The sequence below is a fragment of the Anser brachyrhynchus genome, assembly GCF_964034855.1.
Source record: "Anser brachyrhynchus genome assembly, chromosome: 1".
NCBI classification, from domain to species: domain Eukaryota; kingdom Metazoa; phylum Chordata; class Aves; order Anseriformes; family Anatidae; genus Anser; species Anser brachyrhynchus.
Window position 1 is genome coordinate 212,474,392 of NC_137694.1, and position 13,510 is coordinate 212,487,901.

At 55.1% G+C, this 13,510-nt stretch overlaps 1 protein-coding gene across 4 annotated transcripts in view; it reads left to right on the plus strand.

Moving 5' to 3' along the window:
* Positions 1 to 13,510, plus strand: part of STIM1 (stromal interaction molecule 1) — a 94,658-nt gene that overhangs the window by 78,093 nt on the left and 3,055 nt on the right. For 2 of the 4 annotated variants that reach the window (XM_080564626.1, XM_080564627.1), the window contains 3 exons: positions 19 to 254; positions 2,035 to 2,115; positions 5,171 to 5,237. In XM_080564626.1, the coding sequence (XP_080420752.1) occupies positions 19 to 254; positions 2,035 to 2,115; positions 5,171 to 5,237 (384 nt within the window). The remainder of the gene's footprint in view (positions 1 to 18; positions 255 to 2,034; positions 2,116 to 5,170; positions 5,238 to 13,510) is intronic. The other 2 variants (XM_080564628.1, XM_080564629.1) reach the window with 1 other exon arrangement.

Genomic DNA, 13,510 nt, shown 5'->3' on the forward strand with positions numbered 1-13,510 from the left:
TTTGACCCTTGTTTTCAGACAAGCCCTGAGTGAAGTGACAGCGGCGCTGCGGGAGCGCCTGCATCGCTGGCAGCAGATAGAGCTGCTCTGCGGCTTCCAGATCGTCAACAACCCCGGCATCCACACGCTGGCGTCAGCGCTGAATATCGATCAGAGCTGGATGGGCACCCCGCGCCCTAACCCCTCGCACTTCATCATGACTGATGACGTGGATGACTTGGACGAAGAGATCGTGTCTCCCATGTCCATACAATGTACGTAGTTCGTCTTGGCGGTGTGTGGGGAGAGGTGGAGCTGCTACAAGTAGTTCAAATGCGTTAGGAGGAATTGAGGTATCTACGTTGTTTTTTAAAGGATCAGAGAGAGAATATTAGCTGTAAAGGGTTGGGAATGTCCATAAGTGCCAGGTCACCACTCGTTGCTTGCAGCCTGTTAATTCCAGCAGAGCTAGTGATTTGTATATGTTATTTTTCATCATTTAACCATATCTGTGCTGTTCTGTTCAACTCACTGAACGGAAGCATTTACGAGAAACAAAGCTATGGGCTAGTCACAGAAGGGAGAGGCAATTGAAGTGCATTTTCCCTCGGTTAGAGCACTTGTTCAGGATAGAAATGGACTGGGAGCACCTCCTCCTCGTGCGAGCTTTGCACCTCTTGCCATTCTGAGCAGGAAGGAGCAGCCTGCTGTGGTGATACTGCCCATCTTTAATAAATTGTTAAATATATATGGGAGCAAAGGCTGAAACCCCAATGCACATCTCCTGTGTAGGGGTGTAGTCACCAGGGCACCAGTCCTTCCCTCTTTGTCAGTGCCTGTTCATATGCAAAGTGCATCAGCTCCTGTAGAAAGGAATGGGGATTTGGAGGGGGAGAGCCTGCTCTGGGGAGCTCCGATATCTGAAGGGGCTGAACCTGAGTCACCGTGTGCCTGTTACTCTCTCAACTGCTGAGCTCTTGCGTTACGTGCAGGCTGTCTCCTCTGGAAAAGGTTTGTGAATCAGCCCTGACTCTGGTTCCCATGTTCAACTGACCCAGATTCACACGTGGCCTAGCTTCTCGCAGAAATGCGTTTCCCAAGTGCAGTTTTCTATCTCTAGCTGTTGCATAAGAGAATGGGAAGCAACTCCAGACACTCTGACCACTGCTCTGCACCAGCAGGCGCAGTGACGCAGTCAGAAGCTCTTGGCAGGAGCCAAGCTTTCTGAGCTGCAGCTGGGAGGAGAGCAGTGCTGACTGCATGAGGTGTGGCAGCCTTTTTAGTTACGTCTGATTCAGGTCACTTTCTGGCCAGGTCTTCATCAAAGCCAGGTCTGTTTAACGGGGCAGCTGGGGGAAGGACGGACAAGTCTTGGGGCTGGTCGCCGAGGGCAGCAGGGGATGAGGCAGAGCACCCAGTGCCCGGGTACCTGCAGCACGCGGCAGGCAGGAGGGACGCGGTGCTGACATGTTTCTGGGGCTCAGCAGGCACGGGGCACGGAGTCTGGGCTTGTGTGTGCACAGGGAGTGTTTAAAGCAAGTGTGCCCTACCGGTCTGTGTCTTCAGTCACCAGCTGCAACTGAAAACCACGCTAGACTGCTTAGCACTTGGAAAGGTGCAAGCGGGGTGTTAGCGAGGTAGGGGTGCTCCGAAGAAATCCCTGAGCAACAACTGAAGCACGCTCCCAGGGACGGGAGCTAGACAAGGCGGGAGCCCTGGGCTCAGATTTTACTCCCCTGCTCCTTTGTGCCTTGCTGCAGACACCTGGAGCGAGGCGTGTGCGCGGTGAGCGCTTGCTGTTCCAGTCAGCCCAGTAAGCAGAGCGGGCCGCGGCGCTGGTCTGCGTCCCGCCGGTCTGACTCACCAGGGCTGGCTCCCGGCAGGTCCTCGCTGCCTTCCCCCCGAGGGCTTTGCTGCTGTTCAAAACCAGCGTCGGGAGAAAGGCGTGGAGTGCTTCCTCCCCAGGCGAGCTGGGGGTGTTGCTGGCTGCCAGTGATGATTGTCCCTGTAAATCACTTTTCTCTCTCCCTTCCACCCCCGATTGGCCTTTCCCAGATGCAGCCTGGCTTTTTGGGCGCAGGTTCAGTGATCGCTCGTCTCTGTCCTCGGAGGATCAGTCCCTCTGGAAATACCCTGGTTTGGTTCTTTTCGATTATATATATATACATTTTTTGTTCTACCCTCTGCCCTTTTTCTAGACTAAAAATACATACACAAATTTTCCGACTTTCCAGCACGGGAAACTAATGAATGTACCTTTCTTCACTGAGTCATCAGCATCTTTACTAACCCCTGGAAAGAGTCTGGTGGGACGAAGAAGAACCACAGTTAGCTCTATTCCTCGCACGCTTTGGGGATTTTTTATTTTTTTTTAAATCCATTGATGAAATGGGGAGGGTTGTTTCTGCTTGTTCTTACCCCTGAGGCGGCGATGAAGGATTCAGGCTGGCGGGGATGGCACCGCTCCCGTTCCCAGCCCACTGCCTCCGCGGCCAGCCCAGGGGACCCTGCCCTCCCCGCGCCCATCCTGCGACACAGGGTACGCCAGCGAGTGCTGTGCCTTTCCCAGAGCTTTCCCCAAACGTGCTTTTAAATAACCTGACCAGTGGCACACGCTGTGCTGGTCTGACCCCCGGTGCCCAGATCCCTGGGGGCCGTGGCTGTGGCATGCTCAGCCTCGGCGGTGGCGCCGCCACGTTTTCGGGTGGGTAACCGCCGTCGGCAGGAGTACCGCCGGTGGGCAGGCGTCGGTGCGGTGGAGGAGGAGGAGTGTGCTGCAGCAGGGGAGGCTCTGCATCGATATTGGTTAGGACTTGTGGGGTGGCAGTCCTCAGGATTAAGAGCAGGTTATTTGGGTGACATTTGTAAAACGTGCAGTCTGGAATAAAATTGTGTTAGTGTGAAACGAGGGTGTGCTGTGGCTGTGCGAGGCCATACAGCAGGGGAGGCAAGGTCTTGGTCTGAGCTTACTGCAAGGTAAATCACGCAAAAGGAGAGTGCAAAGCTGTAACGTGGTAAATAAGGAGTGTAATACCAGGAAAAAAAATAGGGAAAAAAAAGTCCCAAGACAGGAAGGCAGAAACCCCGAGTGGAAACCCCTAATCCCCTGGTTAATTATTCTGTAGAGCTTGCTTCTCTGTTAGCCCCCCACACTGCGGCTCCTTTTCTGAACTCTGTTTGTGTGAACGCTCACCAGCAGCAGGCAGGTTGGGATCTGCTGTGCTATTCCTGGCTGTGATGCCTTTGTTGGCAACGTTGCCGCTGCAGAGTCATGGCAGGATAGCTTGAACAGCCTCCAGTTCTGCCCCATTAACGCTCTCCCTTTCACCTCCTCTGATCAGTTTTTTGTGGTTCCCACCGGAGCAAGGTTGTCAGGTTTTTTTCCACTCGGAGTCCCTGTGACTCATTTTCACTTAATTTCAGCTCTGGAGTTGTTCAGAGAAAAAAATCTGAAATGGAAAGTGAAGGTTGTGGGTAGGGAGCTCCAGCAAAAGATTTGCAGGTGGCCGCGTAGTAAAAGCAAGAGTTGGCAAACGTGAGCAGTGAGACCCTGTGAGAAATGTGGTTAACCTTGGGAATGGGAAAGTAACAAAGTTGCCTCAGTTATTGTTGGTTGGACCAGACGAACATGGAGGTCCTTCCCAACCGTTATGATCCCATGATTCTATTGCTGCTTGTTCCTTCTTCCACTTGAAGTGTATCCCAGCAGCGATCCTTCAGATCACCAGTTTCAGCGATTGCTGCTTTCAGCTGAGCAGCAGGACATTCTTACTTCCTAGCTGTAGTTTTCGTAGCAGTAATGTGCTGGTTCTTCGATTCCCAAAAGAGCTCTCGTTCTACTTCATTTCTTAGCTTACCTGTCTGTTCACCTTTTTAACCATCTTCACATGTACTTCTCATGCCATATGTACAGTGCTGAACACCTTATCTCCCGCAAAAGGTGGAACATCTTGTGTGGAAATGACAGCTGGTGGGCTAGATAGTGACGAGGCCTAGTGAATCCCTAGTTAACGGTCAGTAATACTCTGCCCAATCTAAACGACTGCCCAGAGGTCTCCGTGCAAGTGAAGGCGGCTCCCTCTGCCTTGCTGAGGGCCAGGCTCCAGCTCAGCGTATGGGTTCAGGGCAGGGATAACGGACTGAGCTCCCTGGCCTGTGTTACCTGATAGGTACAACTCCATGGCCAAAAAGATCGCTGTGATCTTAAAAGCTATTAACCAACTGGTGACAGTGCTCTGAAGGAGACAGTCCAATTTGTTTCTTCGAACCAAGATGAATTTGCATTTAGAGAGCAATATTTTTCAAATTGAGCATCTCTTTGATCAGTAGGCCAACTTATGAAACAGCTTGGGAACAAATGATACCACTTTTGAACCAGACCTATAATTTCAGGTGTCTGCTATGATGAAAGCTTGCGTCTACCCAGCTAATGAATAGTTCTTATATCTGCCACATTTCCCAGCTGTTCTGCCCTGCAGGAAGGGTACAAGTCTAAGAGGTTTCTGCATCTTCCCAGAGGCTTTCCTGCCCCTGAACACAAAGTGCAACTGTACTCCGCAGCTGTGCTTTTGGTGGCACCGGAGCATTTCTGCTTTCTGTGCGTCACTCCAGGAGCTAGGGCGGCGCAGAGCTCCTGCGCTGGGCTTGGCCTCGCTGACTTCAGGTGCCTGCGTCTGAACGCGTCGGCACAGGCTCCTTTTTTAGGCTGTAGAGAAACGGTGCTGCCAGGGCCCCGTGCATGTGAACGGTTTGGATGCCTGTATTAGGATGAAATGAATCATGCCCTGAAAGTGCTGCCGACTTCACGTTTACAACAAAGGAGGCTGGGTGGTAGCTCTGATGTAGAGTTGGGTGGGATGAATCATGCAGCTAGTTTCTGCTTCAAGCAAGATGATCAGATAAGGTGTTCAGAAAGCACCTATATCAGGAATGTCAAGCATAGTTTCTCATGGGCCGGTCATTAATCTAGCATGTTAAGCAGCAGCACCAGCTTAATGCTTCTTCTGCCTTAAACCAGCATAACCGATAGCACAAGGTGGGATGGCTGCAGTGGCCCAAGCGAGTGTCCTGGTGCCAGAAGGCATGGTGCTGTGATGCGTAGTACTGGCCGTGGGTGGCAGCTTTGTCTTGCTGGTTTGATGCGCAGGGTTTTCCAGCTGCCTTCAGCATTCTCCCCTTTCTCTCGTTGCAGCTCCTGCCTTGCCCAGCACAGTTCGCCAGCGCCTGGTGGACCCACAGCACGCCCACGGATCTCAGAGGTTGGTAGAGAGTTATGTGCAAGGCCAGAATGAGTCGGGCCAGCCTGCCCATTACCTGGCAGGCAGAGTCTCTCTCCGTCGAATGCACAGCCTCTCCTCTGGACAGTCTTTCAGTTCCGACCTTCCTGGCACCAGCCCATCATCTGCTACCACCGCCACCTCTTGCTCCTCATCCACCACTACTGCACCTGCTCCTGCTTCCCATGTCCACCCTATCTATCACCATCACACCACCACCTCTTATTTCCTTCAGATGGACTCCACCCCTGATCTACCCCCTCCTGATGTCACCTCTGGAGTTCGCTGTCGCACTGAGAGCTTTGGGTATATTGCTGTTTCTTTTCTAGCTCCCCCTTGCCTGCTGTGTCTCAGAGCTGACGCTTGCTGGGGCACCCTTTCTCCTAGATTCCTCGTGCCCTTTCCTTTTGGGCCTCTGTTTCGTTATTTATCCACATTTTTGATTCTTCAACCTCTCCCCCATGCAAGTGGACTCTGTGATGAGTGCTCTGTGGTCCATTCCCATATCTGTGAACACAGTGGGTGCATGCACCGAGGAGGTGCTGTGGTTCAGCTGTAGCTAAACAACCGAGAATTCCTGGGCACCCAGTTACCTCTTAATAAGTCAGTACTTGGGTGATGCACCTGGGAGAGCAAAGGTAACACAACTAATCAAACAAACACTGACCTTATTTGAAGCCTTGACTTGTTTGGGGTCTTCACAAGCAAATTGCAAAGGAAAAATAATGGGTGGATACTGTGAGCAAGTAGTCAGAGCTGCTGGAGGGTCAAAATTTGTGCTGTCCTTTTAAGAAGAGGCAAAAAACAGCATTTAGGAATTTTGTGTTTCAGAGCGACTCTTTACCTCCTCTGTTTTGGTAAGGGACGAGGCATATTTGCGTTTGGCTAAGAAAGAGCTGAGCAGTGAGAACAGGAGGTGGAGCTTCTTGCTGCTGGATCGCTGGCTTCAGTTTGCTCCCTCGCAGTAGTAACAGCCGGGGAGGGAGGGCTCGCCGGAGACCTGTGTGCAGGCAGGACCCCAGGAGCTGGTTACCCTCCACGCTGACCTCTCCTGATGCACCACGCTAACGTTAGGGATGTGAAGGACTGGGGCAGCCGGAGAAGCAGCAATCCTGCGAGAAGTTTAGAAACATTCTGTGGCCCAAGCAGAGGGTGACGTTTCTTGGGTGGCCCTGGGTGGCCTTCTTCCAGAGGAGGTCCGCGGCAGCAGTCGGAGGTTTTTTCGCCCAACTTCTGTCATGCCCAGCTCCAGAGCGCTGTTTGGGCCTGCCTCCCTCGGGGTGCTTGGTTCAAAAACCCAGCTGAGGTTGGAGCGGTGTGTGCGGTGAGCGGTCTCAGCTCAGGGGCGTTGCAGGCGCGGAGGTGCTGGTGCGGAAGCAGGCAGGGTAGAGGGGCTGTGCCTGTCCACTGGGGAATCCCACCGCTCCCTACCAGAGAGCTGCCCTGGGACCGTGGCCACGTCACGTCATCTCTCTGCTCTTTGCTTTCTCCTTTGTAAAAATTAAAAATAGTCCTTACCCTCAGAATAGGAAACACGCATATGGGAAAAGACCGGAGATCTTTCATGGCAGAAGTAGGTCAGGGCAGCGTCCTCTCACATTTATGTATCCAGACAGAAAACCATCCCAAGTCACTACATCTTCATTTGTCCTGGCATGTTGTACATCGCTCCGTTTACTTGTAGGTACTTCTCCCCGTAGCTGTAGGCTCTCTCCTGACATCTTCAATTCGATGTCGTTTGCACAGTCTCTGTTTCGGATGTCTAACCCTCTCGCTAACTTCTGTGTCTCAAAGCAGGTCTGCCTGAGGGTGCCTGACGGACCAGAGCAGTCTCTGAGCCCCAGGCTACGAATAACAGCTTGTGTAAAGCCGCCAACAGTCACAAACATTAAAGCATTTCTGGACTGTTCTGGGGGGAGAAATTTACTGCACATGGTCCATGATGGACAGTAAAGAGCAACATCTTGGTTAATTTAGTAATGTTTGTTTTGGGATTATGAGAAGCAGCATAATTAAAATTTAGATTAATTACTGCCAATTTGAATTCAGTTGAGGCTGTCCCAGCTTGATAGATAAAAGCTGGGAATACTTCGTGCAGCCCGTGTTTACAGCTGGCCTTCCTGTCTCTGTAGAAAGGGCTTGTCCTGGGAGCTCGAAGGCTGATTCAAAAACACTGTTTCAAAAATAGCTGTATAAACATATTTTTTTTCAGCTGAGTCCTGATCAGAGAGAAGCTTAATTGCTGACCGGTTTAAAGTCTTGATGCTGGAGACTCTCCTGAGAGTGGCAGAGGGAAATGTGATGTGGCTCTGGGATCCCCATTAGAAAAGGCAATGATGCTGAGAGGTCATTAGGAGAGAATAACTGGTGTCTCCTCCTTATTCCCCACTGGCACTTAGTAGCTTATCAGGACCTAATTGTTCACTGCTCACCGAAAGGCAGGACTGCTTTCTGCTCCCAGAGAAGAGAGCACCTGCTGCTGCAGGGTCATTTCTTTAGCAGTGCAGGTAGTTCTGCAGAGTAAGAATATTTTGGGTAAGATTTGATCCGACTACACAATAGCAGACTCCAAAATCCATCCTCATTCTCTATTCATCATGGAAAACAGAAATGAAGAATTGGGTACAAAAATGTGTTCTTAATGTTGTTGCGTTTAAATTTTGGCCAAACTGCATCTTTAGCAGATCCTGCTTAGATGCATCTCTATAAAAATACTGCCGTGAAGGCAAGTCGCAGCGCAAGCCACAGCACAAGCCAGTATATTGCTCTTAATTTCTCTTTTATACAACCAGTCTCGGAGGCCTTTATATACATCCCTCAAGCTCCGCAGCCTCCCAAATTGGCGAGCAGAACAGATGGGAATCTGAGGCTGAGAAAAGCCTTCCAGGGAGTCATTGCCAAGGATGAAAACAGAACCCACAAAAATCCTGGCTCCCTGGGCAGGAAGAGTGCTGCCCTGAGTATTTTGGACTGCTGGATCAGTTCAGCCGCTCTTGTGTCCAGCAGACGCAAATGTTGGCGAGACCTCACAAGAGAATTGTCTCAGACAGCCCGTTCCCCCAGAGGAAGGCTCGGAGGCCAGCTCTCTCCGTGTCCTGCGCGCACCGCACAAGCTGTGCCTGGTGGTGCTAAACTGCCTGGAGCTAACCTGGTAGGGACCTTCTCTGCAGGCACGGCCAGCGCGTGGCCTCCCAGTTACTCTCACCAACTCCTCACTGTCTGCTTCTCTTTTGCAATTGGCTTCAGAGGATCCGGTGCAAATAAGGTCAGAGCTGTTCTGATTTTGAAGGCTGATGTGTGTTTTTAAATGTTAATGAAGGGGGCTGGGTGTCCCTGGGAGGGAGAGGGGTTGGAGGGTGCTGTATGCACAGAGGTTTCTGCTCGCCAGTGCCTGCTTTAAGTGGTACCGGTGGATAAACGGGGTGGAGATGGGTCTGTAGGACCAAACCCCAGCACTGGCGACCCTTTTCCAGTGGGGAGGGGAGCCGACAGCCACGGCAAAAGCAGGGTGGCAGCAACCTAGTAAAAAGAGTAACTCATAGCTCTCCTAGAACAGAAGGGCAGAAATTACGGTTGGAATTGCGTATTAGAGGCTGTTCCTGAGCCTCTGGCTGTGCAGTGCTGTGCACAGCAAAATAACCAAGCTGTGCAGCAAATTTGGTTCTGCCTCCTGGGCGGCCGTCGCTGCCCGGTGCCGCGTGCCGGCTGGGTGGATGGAGCTGGCAGCTGCGGGCTCCCGGTGGAAGGCAGGAGCGGCAGAGGCAGCAAGGTCCGAGAGGCCACGGGACCGAGCCCTGCTGCAGCCCGGTCATGTCCAACGCCCTTGAACCACCGCTCAGTTTCTTGGAGCCTGTTCCCTGGGTTTTACAGGCAGCGGGAGCCCACTAGAGGAAATCGTTCGATGGGCTGCAGTCAAGGAAAAATAAGTAGTTATTCTATAGTGTGCTTCTGTCCTCTCCCCCCTTTCTCCATCATTACCAGTCCTTCTTCCTTCCATGTTTTGCCTCTTTTGTTCGCAAAGTGCAGTACATTCCCATTTCCTCACTCTCTCATTCACCGTGGGCAGCTTGGATTCCTGGAGCAGCGAGGTAGGAAGCGCAGGTGGGAGCAGACAAAACCGCAGCGACGCAGAGATCAGCCTCTAGGTCGCTGGACTCTGCCAGCCTTGCTCTTCGCAGGCTGTGAGCACGCCTAGCTGCACGGGAAAGGAAGCAGACAGCACTGCGGCGCAGCTGAGACGTTTGGCAACATTAAAGGAGGCTCCCAGCTCTCTGATTTCATGGTCAGGTCAGAGTCTTTCAAGGGGGGAGCATTCGGTAGTTGTGCTGCACGCAGCAGCGCTTTGTCTGAAGGCACCTTCCAGCAGTGCCCTCCAGCCCCCCTGCCCTGTGCCCAGGTAAGGTGGCCGGCTTTCCAGGCAGGCTGCGCGAGCGGCGTGTCCTGTGGAAAACCTGCGGTCGGGAGTCGGGAGCAGGAGCCTCCCGAAAGTTAGCAGGATACGTGCCGGCCCTTTTTGGCTGACTCGCAGTGGTCATTCCCCTTCTTGTCCCTGCTCTGGGCTCCGGAGCGTCCCCAGCTCCGTGCTTCCTCCAGCCAAGTCAGCACGCTCCTGAGTCGTGTCCCCATGGATGGCACATCCGCCCTCACTTTGGGATACTTTCCTGATTTATAACTGGATAAATTACGAATAAAAAGGATTAGCTTAGCACCGTTCGGATGTCAGAAGAATGCCTGATGATGGCCTGCCTCCTGACATCAGTCCCTTTAGTCGTGCTGTGGACAGCAAGCCTGAGTGCAAGGGAAGAAGAAATTGTAGTCCGACAGGTCTCTTCTCGGGAGCAGCCTACGGCCCGTAATTTTGTTGTCTGCAAGGAAACACGTCCTGTGCTCCTCAGGTCCTTCTCGTGGGGGTCTGCCTAGTTCTCTCCAGCTCCACAGACCCAGAAGACTCTAGAGGTCCTTCTGTAAAGGTGAGCATTCTTGCAGAAAGGGTGTTGCTTTCAGATGCGCTATGATGGTAGGAGCATTGGCCTTTTTGCCAGAGCCAGGCTGTTCTGAGCCCCAGTGCACGTGGAGGACGGCACCGCGTGGAGGACAGCACCGCGTGGAGGACAGCACCGCGTGGAGGGCAGCACCGCGTGGAGGACAGCACCGCGTGGAGGACAGCACCGCGTGGAGGACAGCACCGCAGTGGTATTTCCTCTGCCCCTTTTTTGTGGGGCGCCCGCTTCCGCCTGCACAGGCTGTGCTGTGCTCCTGCCTCCTGCCCACCGGTGGTACCCAGCCTTTCGGCCCGGGCTGGGACATCCCCAGGAAGCCGTGGGTGCCTGGGGTGAGGAGGTGGACCCAGGCAAATCGACTGCCAGCCCCTTGATGCCGAGGGTCTCCTGTTGTTACGAGAGCGGTCCCGGGGAAGGGACGAGGTGGCCGTGGCGTGCCCGGGGAGCAGCTCCCGGCTGGTCCTCGGCATCAGCCAGAGGCAGCCGTACCCCTGCTGCGAGGCAGGGACCAGCTGTCCGGGATCGGGTTTCCAGCGTGTGCAGTCAGAGGAAGAAAATCCTCTACCACCAGAGGATGTTTCTCCATCTGCTGTCGTCATTTTCTCCGCCGACGGCCATGACCGCGCTGTTGCTTTTGTCTCTTCATTTAAGGACCGGTCAGGACCTCGTGAAAGGCAGGCAAAGGCACTCCGGATTGCTGCAGGAATTAACGGCCGTTTGCAGACCTCAGCGAGGAGAAAGCTCGCCCTCCTCACAAATGAGGCATTTGTGAAGTCGTCTAAGACAAGAAATGTAACTTTTGCTGTGTTTGCTATTATCTCACTTGTGTTTGAAAGAATGTCTTCTTCACTGACTCTCTCCAGATACCTCTGTGCTTACGGCAGCCAGTGGAAGAACTGGGTTGATTTTACAGGAAAAAAACATCCTTAGGTGTAGTTACAACTTTGACTTTCAGCTGAGCAGGTGTCACAATCTAAACACGCTTTTATTCGCCCTGACACACTGCCTGTGAAGCACAGGCGAAGTGCGGTCCCCAGGGAGGTCACCACAGTGCCTCGTGTCCGAGCTCGGTCACTTCTGCCACTCGCTGAGCTCGCTCCAAGCCTGCGAGGAAAGGGGGGCTTGCGAGGAAAGGGCGAGGAAAGGGCCCGTGTTCAGCCCCGCCGGCTTCTAGGGAATGTCTTACTGCTGTCCACAAAGCTGACGCTACCCGTGAGCCCCAGTTATCCCAGTGAAACCACAGAGCTGCATCCACTCTTCCCTGCATGAAAGTGACCTTCTGGGCGGCCGCAGCATCCGCCGGGAGCCATGAGCTCGTGTCTCCGTACGGTGCTTTCATCACAGTTGTCTCCCTTGGACCGCGTCCAGAACGCTCACTCAGAATAGCCGGGGATTTCACACCATCCAGATTGTTCGGCTCCTGCTCGCCCCAGCCTGCTGCTAACCTTGAGGATGCAGCGCCCTGTTGCTTGGATGTCCGATGGGCTCGGCTGCGTGTGTGTAAAAGGCAAAGACTATTCCAGCAATGCCTGCGGCTATTTTCCTCTTGTTAAAATAAGAGATGAGGCAGTCTCCGCAGCTGGGCTCTCAGCGCGGATCTCGGGCTGTAGCCTAACCATCCGTGAGGTTTTTTTCATGTCCCTTTCCTCCACATGCTCCTGTGGAGCTGTGAAACAAAAGTCCAAGTTTTTTCAGTAGGTTTGTTCCAAAATATCCTTGCTGCTATTACGAAGGACGATGCTATGAGGATAATCCTCCCTTCCCTCTACACGCACTTTGCAGTAGTACAGCCGTGCAGGGTGACTTTCTTTGTGATGTTTCCGCAGCCTCTTTTCCATCAGTGCAATCCTGAGCATCACCTGGTACTGCCTGGAGGCCTCCTTGTTCACTGGCTCTGTAGTGGAGACATCTTGTCCCGTCTTGCCGTCCCCTTTCTTCCTCTGAGCTCTGGTGCTGTTCCTGACGGCATCATCTAGAAGGACCTAGGGGTTCTTCCCGTGCTGGGTGCGCGGAGCACAGCACGGCTGGGCGGCGAGCTCGGCCAGAGCACGGCCAGCCAGGTCTTGGGGCTTGGCCGCACGGAGGCGTCTGCGGCCAGAGCCGAGCGCACGGGGGCGGCGCGGCTCGGAGCTGGTGGGCGCCTTCCCATCCTCTCCCCCACCCTCTCACTCGCCCTCCGCTCTGCTCTTCTCCTCTCCACACCCTTCTCCGCTCTGTGTTCCTTGCCTCCAGCCTGTGCAGGTGACGAGAGGCGGCCGACCGACCCCTTGCAGCCCTTCGCTGCCCCTGCGTGCCCCGCAGGCGGCGGTGGCAGCACTGCAAGGGGTGAGGGCAGCCGCGGGGCAGGCGGCAGCGGCAGCGGCGCAGCTCCATCCGGCTGCGCGGGCACGCCGGCGGCGCTCGGCAGGAACCACGGGGCCGTCAGGCCGGGGCACGGCAGCGCTGCAGCATCTGGGCGATGGGGGCTGCGACTTCCCCTTCCTCCTGCCTCCGCTCCCCGCTTCGGAAAGGAGACGCTCGGGGTGGCAGAGCAGCGCCCCATTGCCTTTGACAACCACGAGCAGGCAGCAGGCTGGGGGCACAAACCGCTGTGCAGCAGGGGCCGGTCTGCGGGCAGCCACCGGGAAGGCCTGGCCTCCAGTCCCCCGCTCGGGGATTTGGGGTCACGTCACCCGGCCCAGGCAGGGGGAACGGCCGCTCCGCCGCCCCCTGCCCCAGCGCTGGGGTCGGTCGGCAGGCCCGAGCCGTCAGGGCCGGCCGGGGAGCGCGCACACAGATGCAGGCTGAGGGTCCAGAGAAGCCTCTGGTGAAATCGCACCCGGCCCTGCTGCGGCACCGGGGGCCGGGACGAGCTGTGTAACGCTGCTGAGCCGGCCGCTCCGTGGGATCCACGGGAGGAAGGGGCAGGGGGGCACTGCCGGCCGTTGTCGGCCCAGCCGAGGAGCTCCGGCGGCACGCCGGGGCTGCAGCTGGCACGTTCGGGCCGAGCGCTTGCCGCTGCCTCGTGGGCCGGGGCCTCCGTCCCTCCGGTTCTGCTCCGCGCCTCCTCCCCGCTCCGCCAGGCCCTGGTCGGAGCCGAGCCGCGGATTTACGTGTGGCGCTGGCGGTGCGGCCGGGCCGGCCGTGCCTCGAGCCTCGGGCAGTTCGCGTGGGGCTGGGTGAGGCCCCGTCCCCGGGGTGCCCCCGCCGGCAGCCGCCCGGTGCTGGCGGGGAGGAGCAGAACCGGCAGGAGGAGGCGGCGGGAGCAGCACAGGG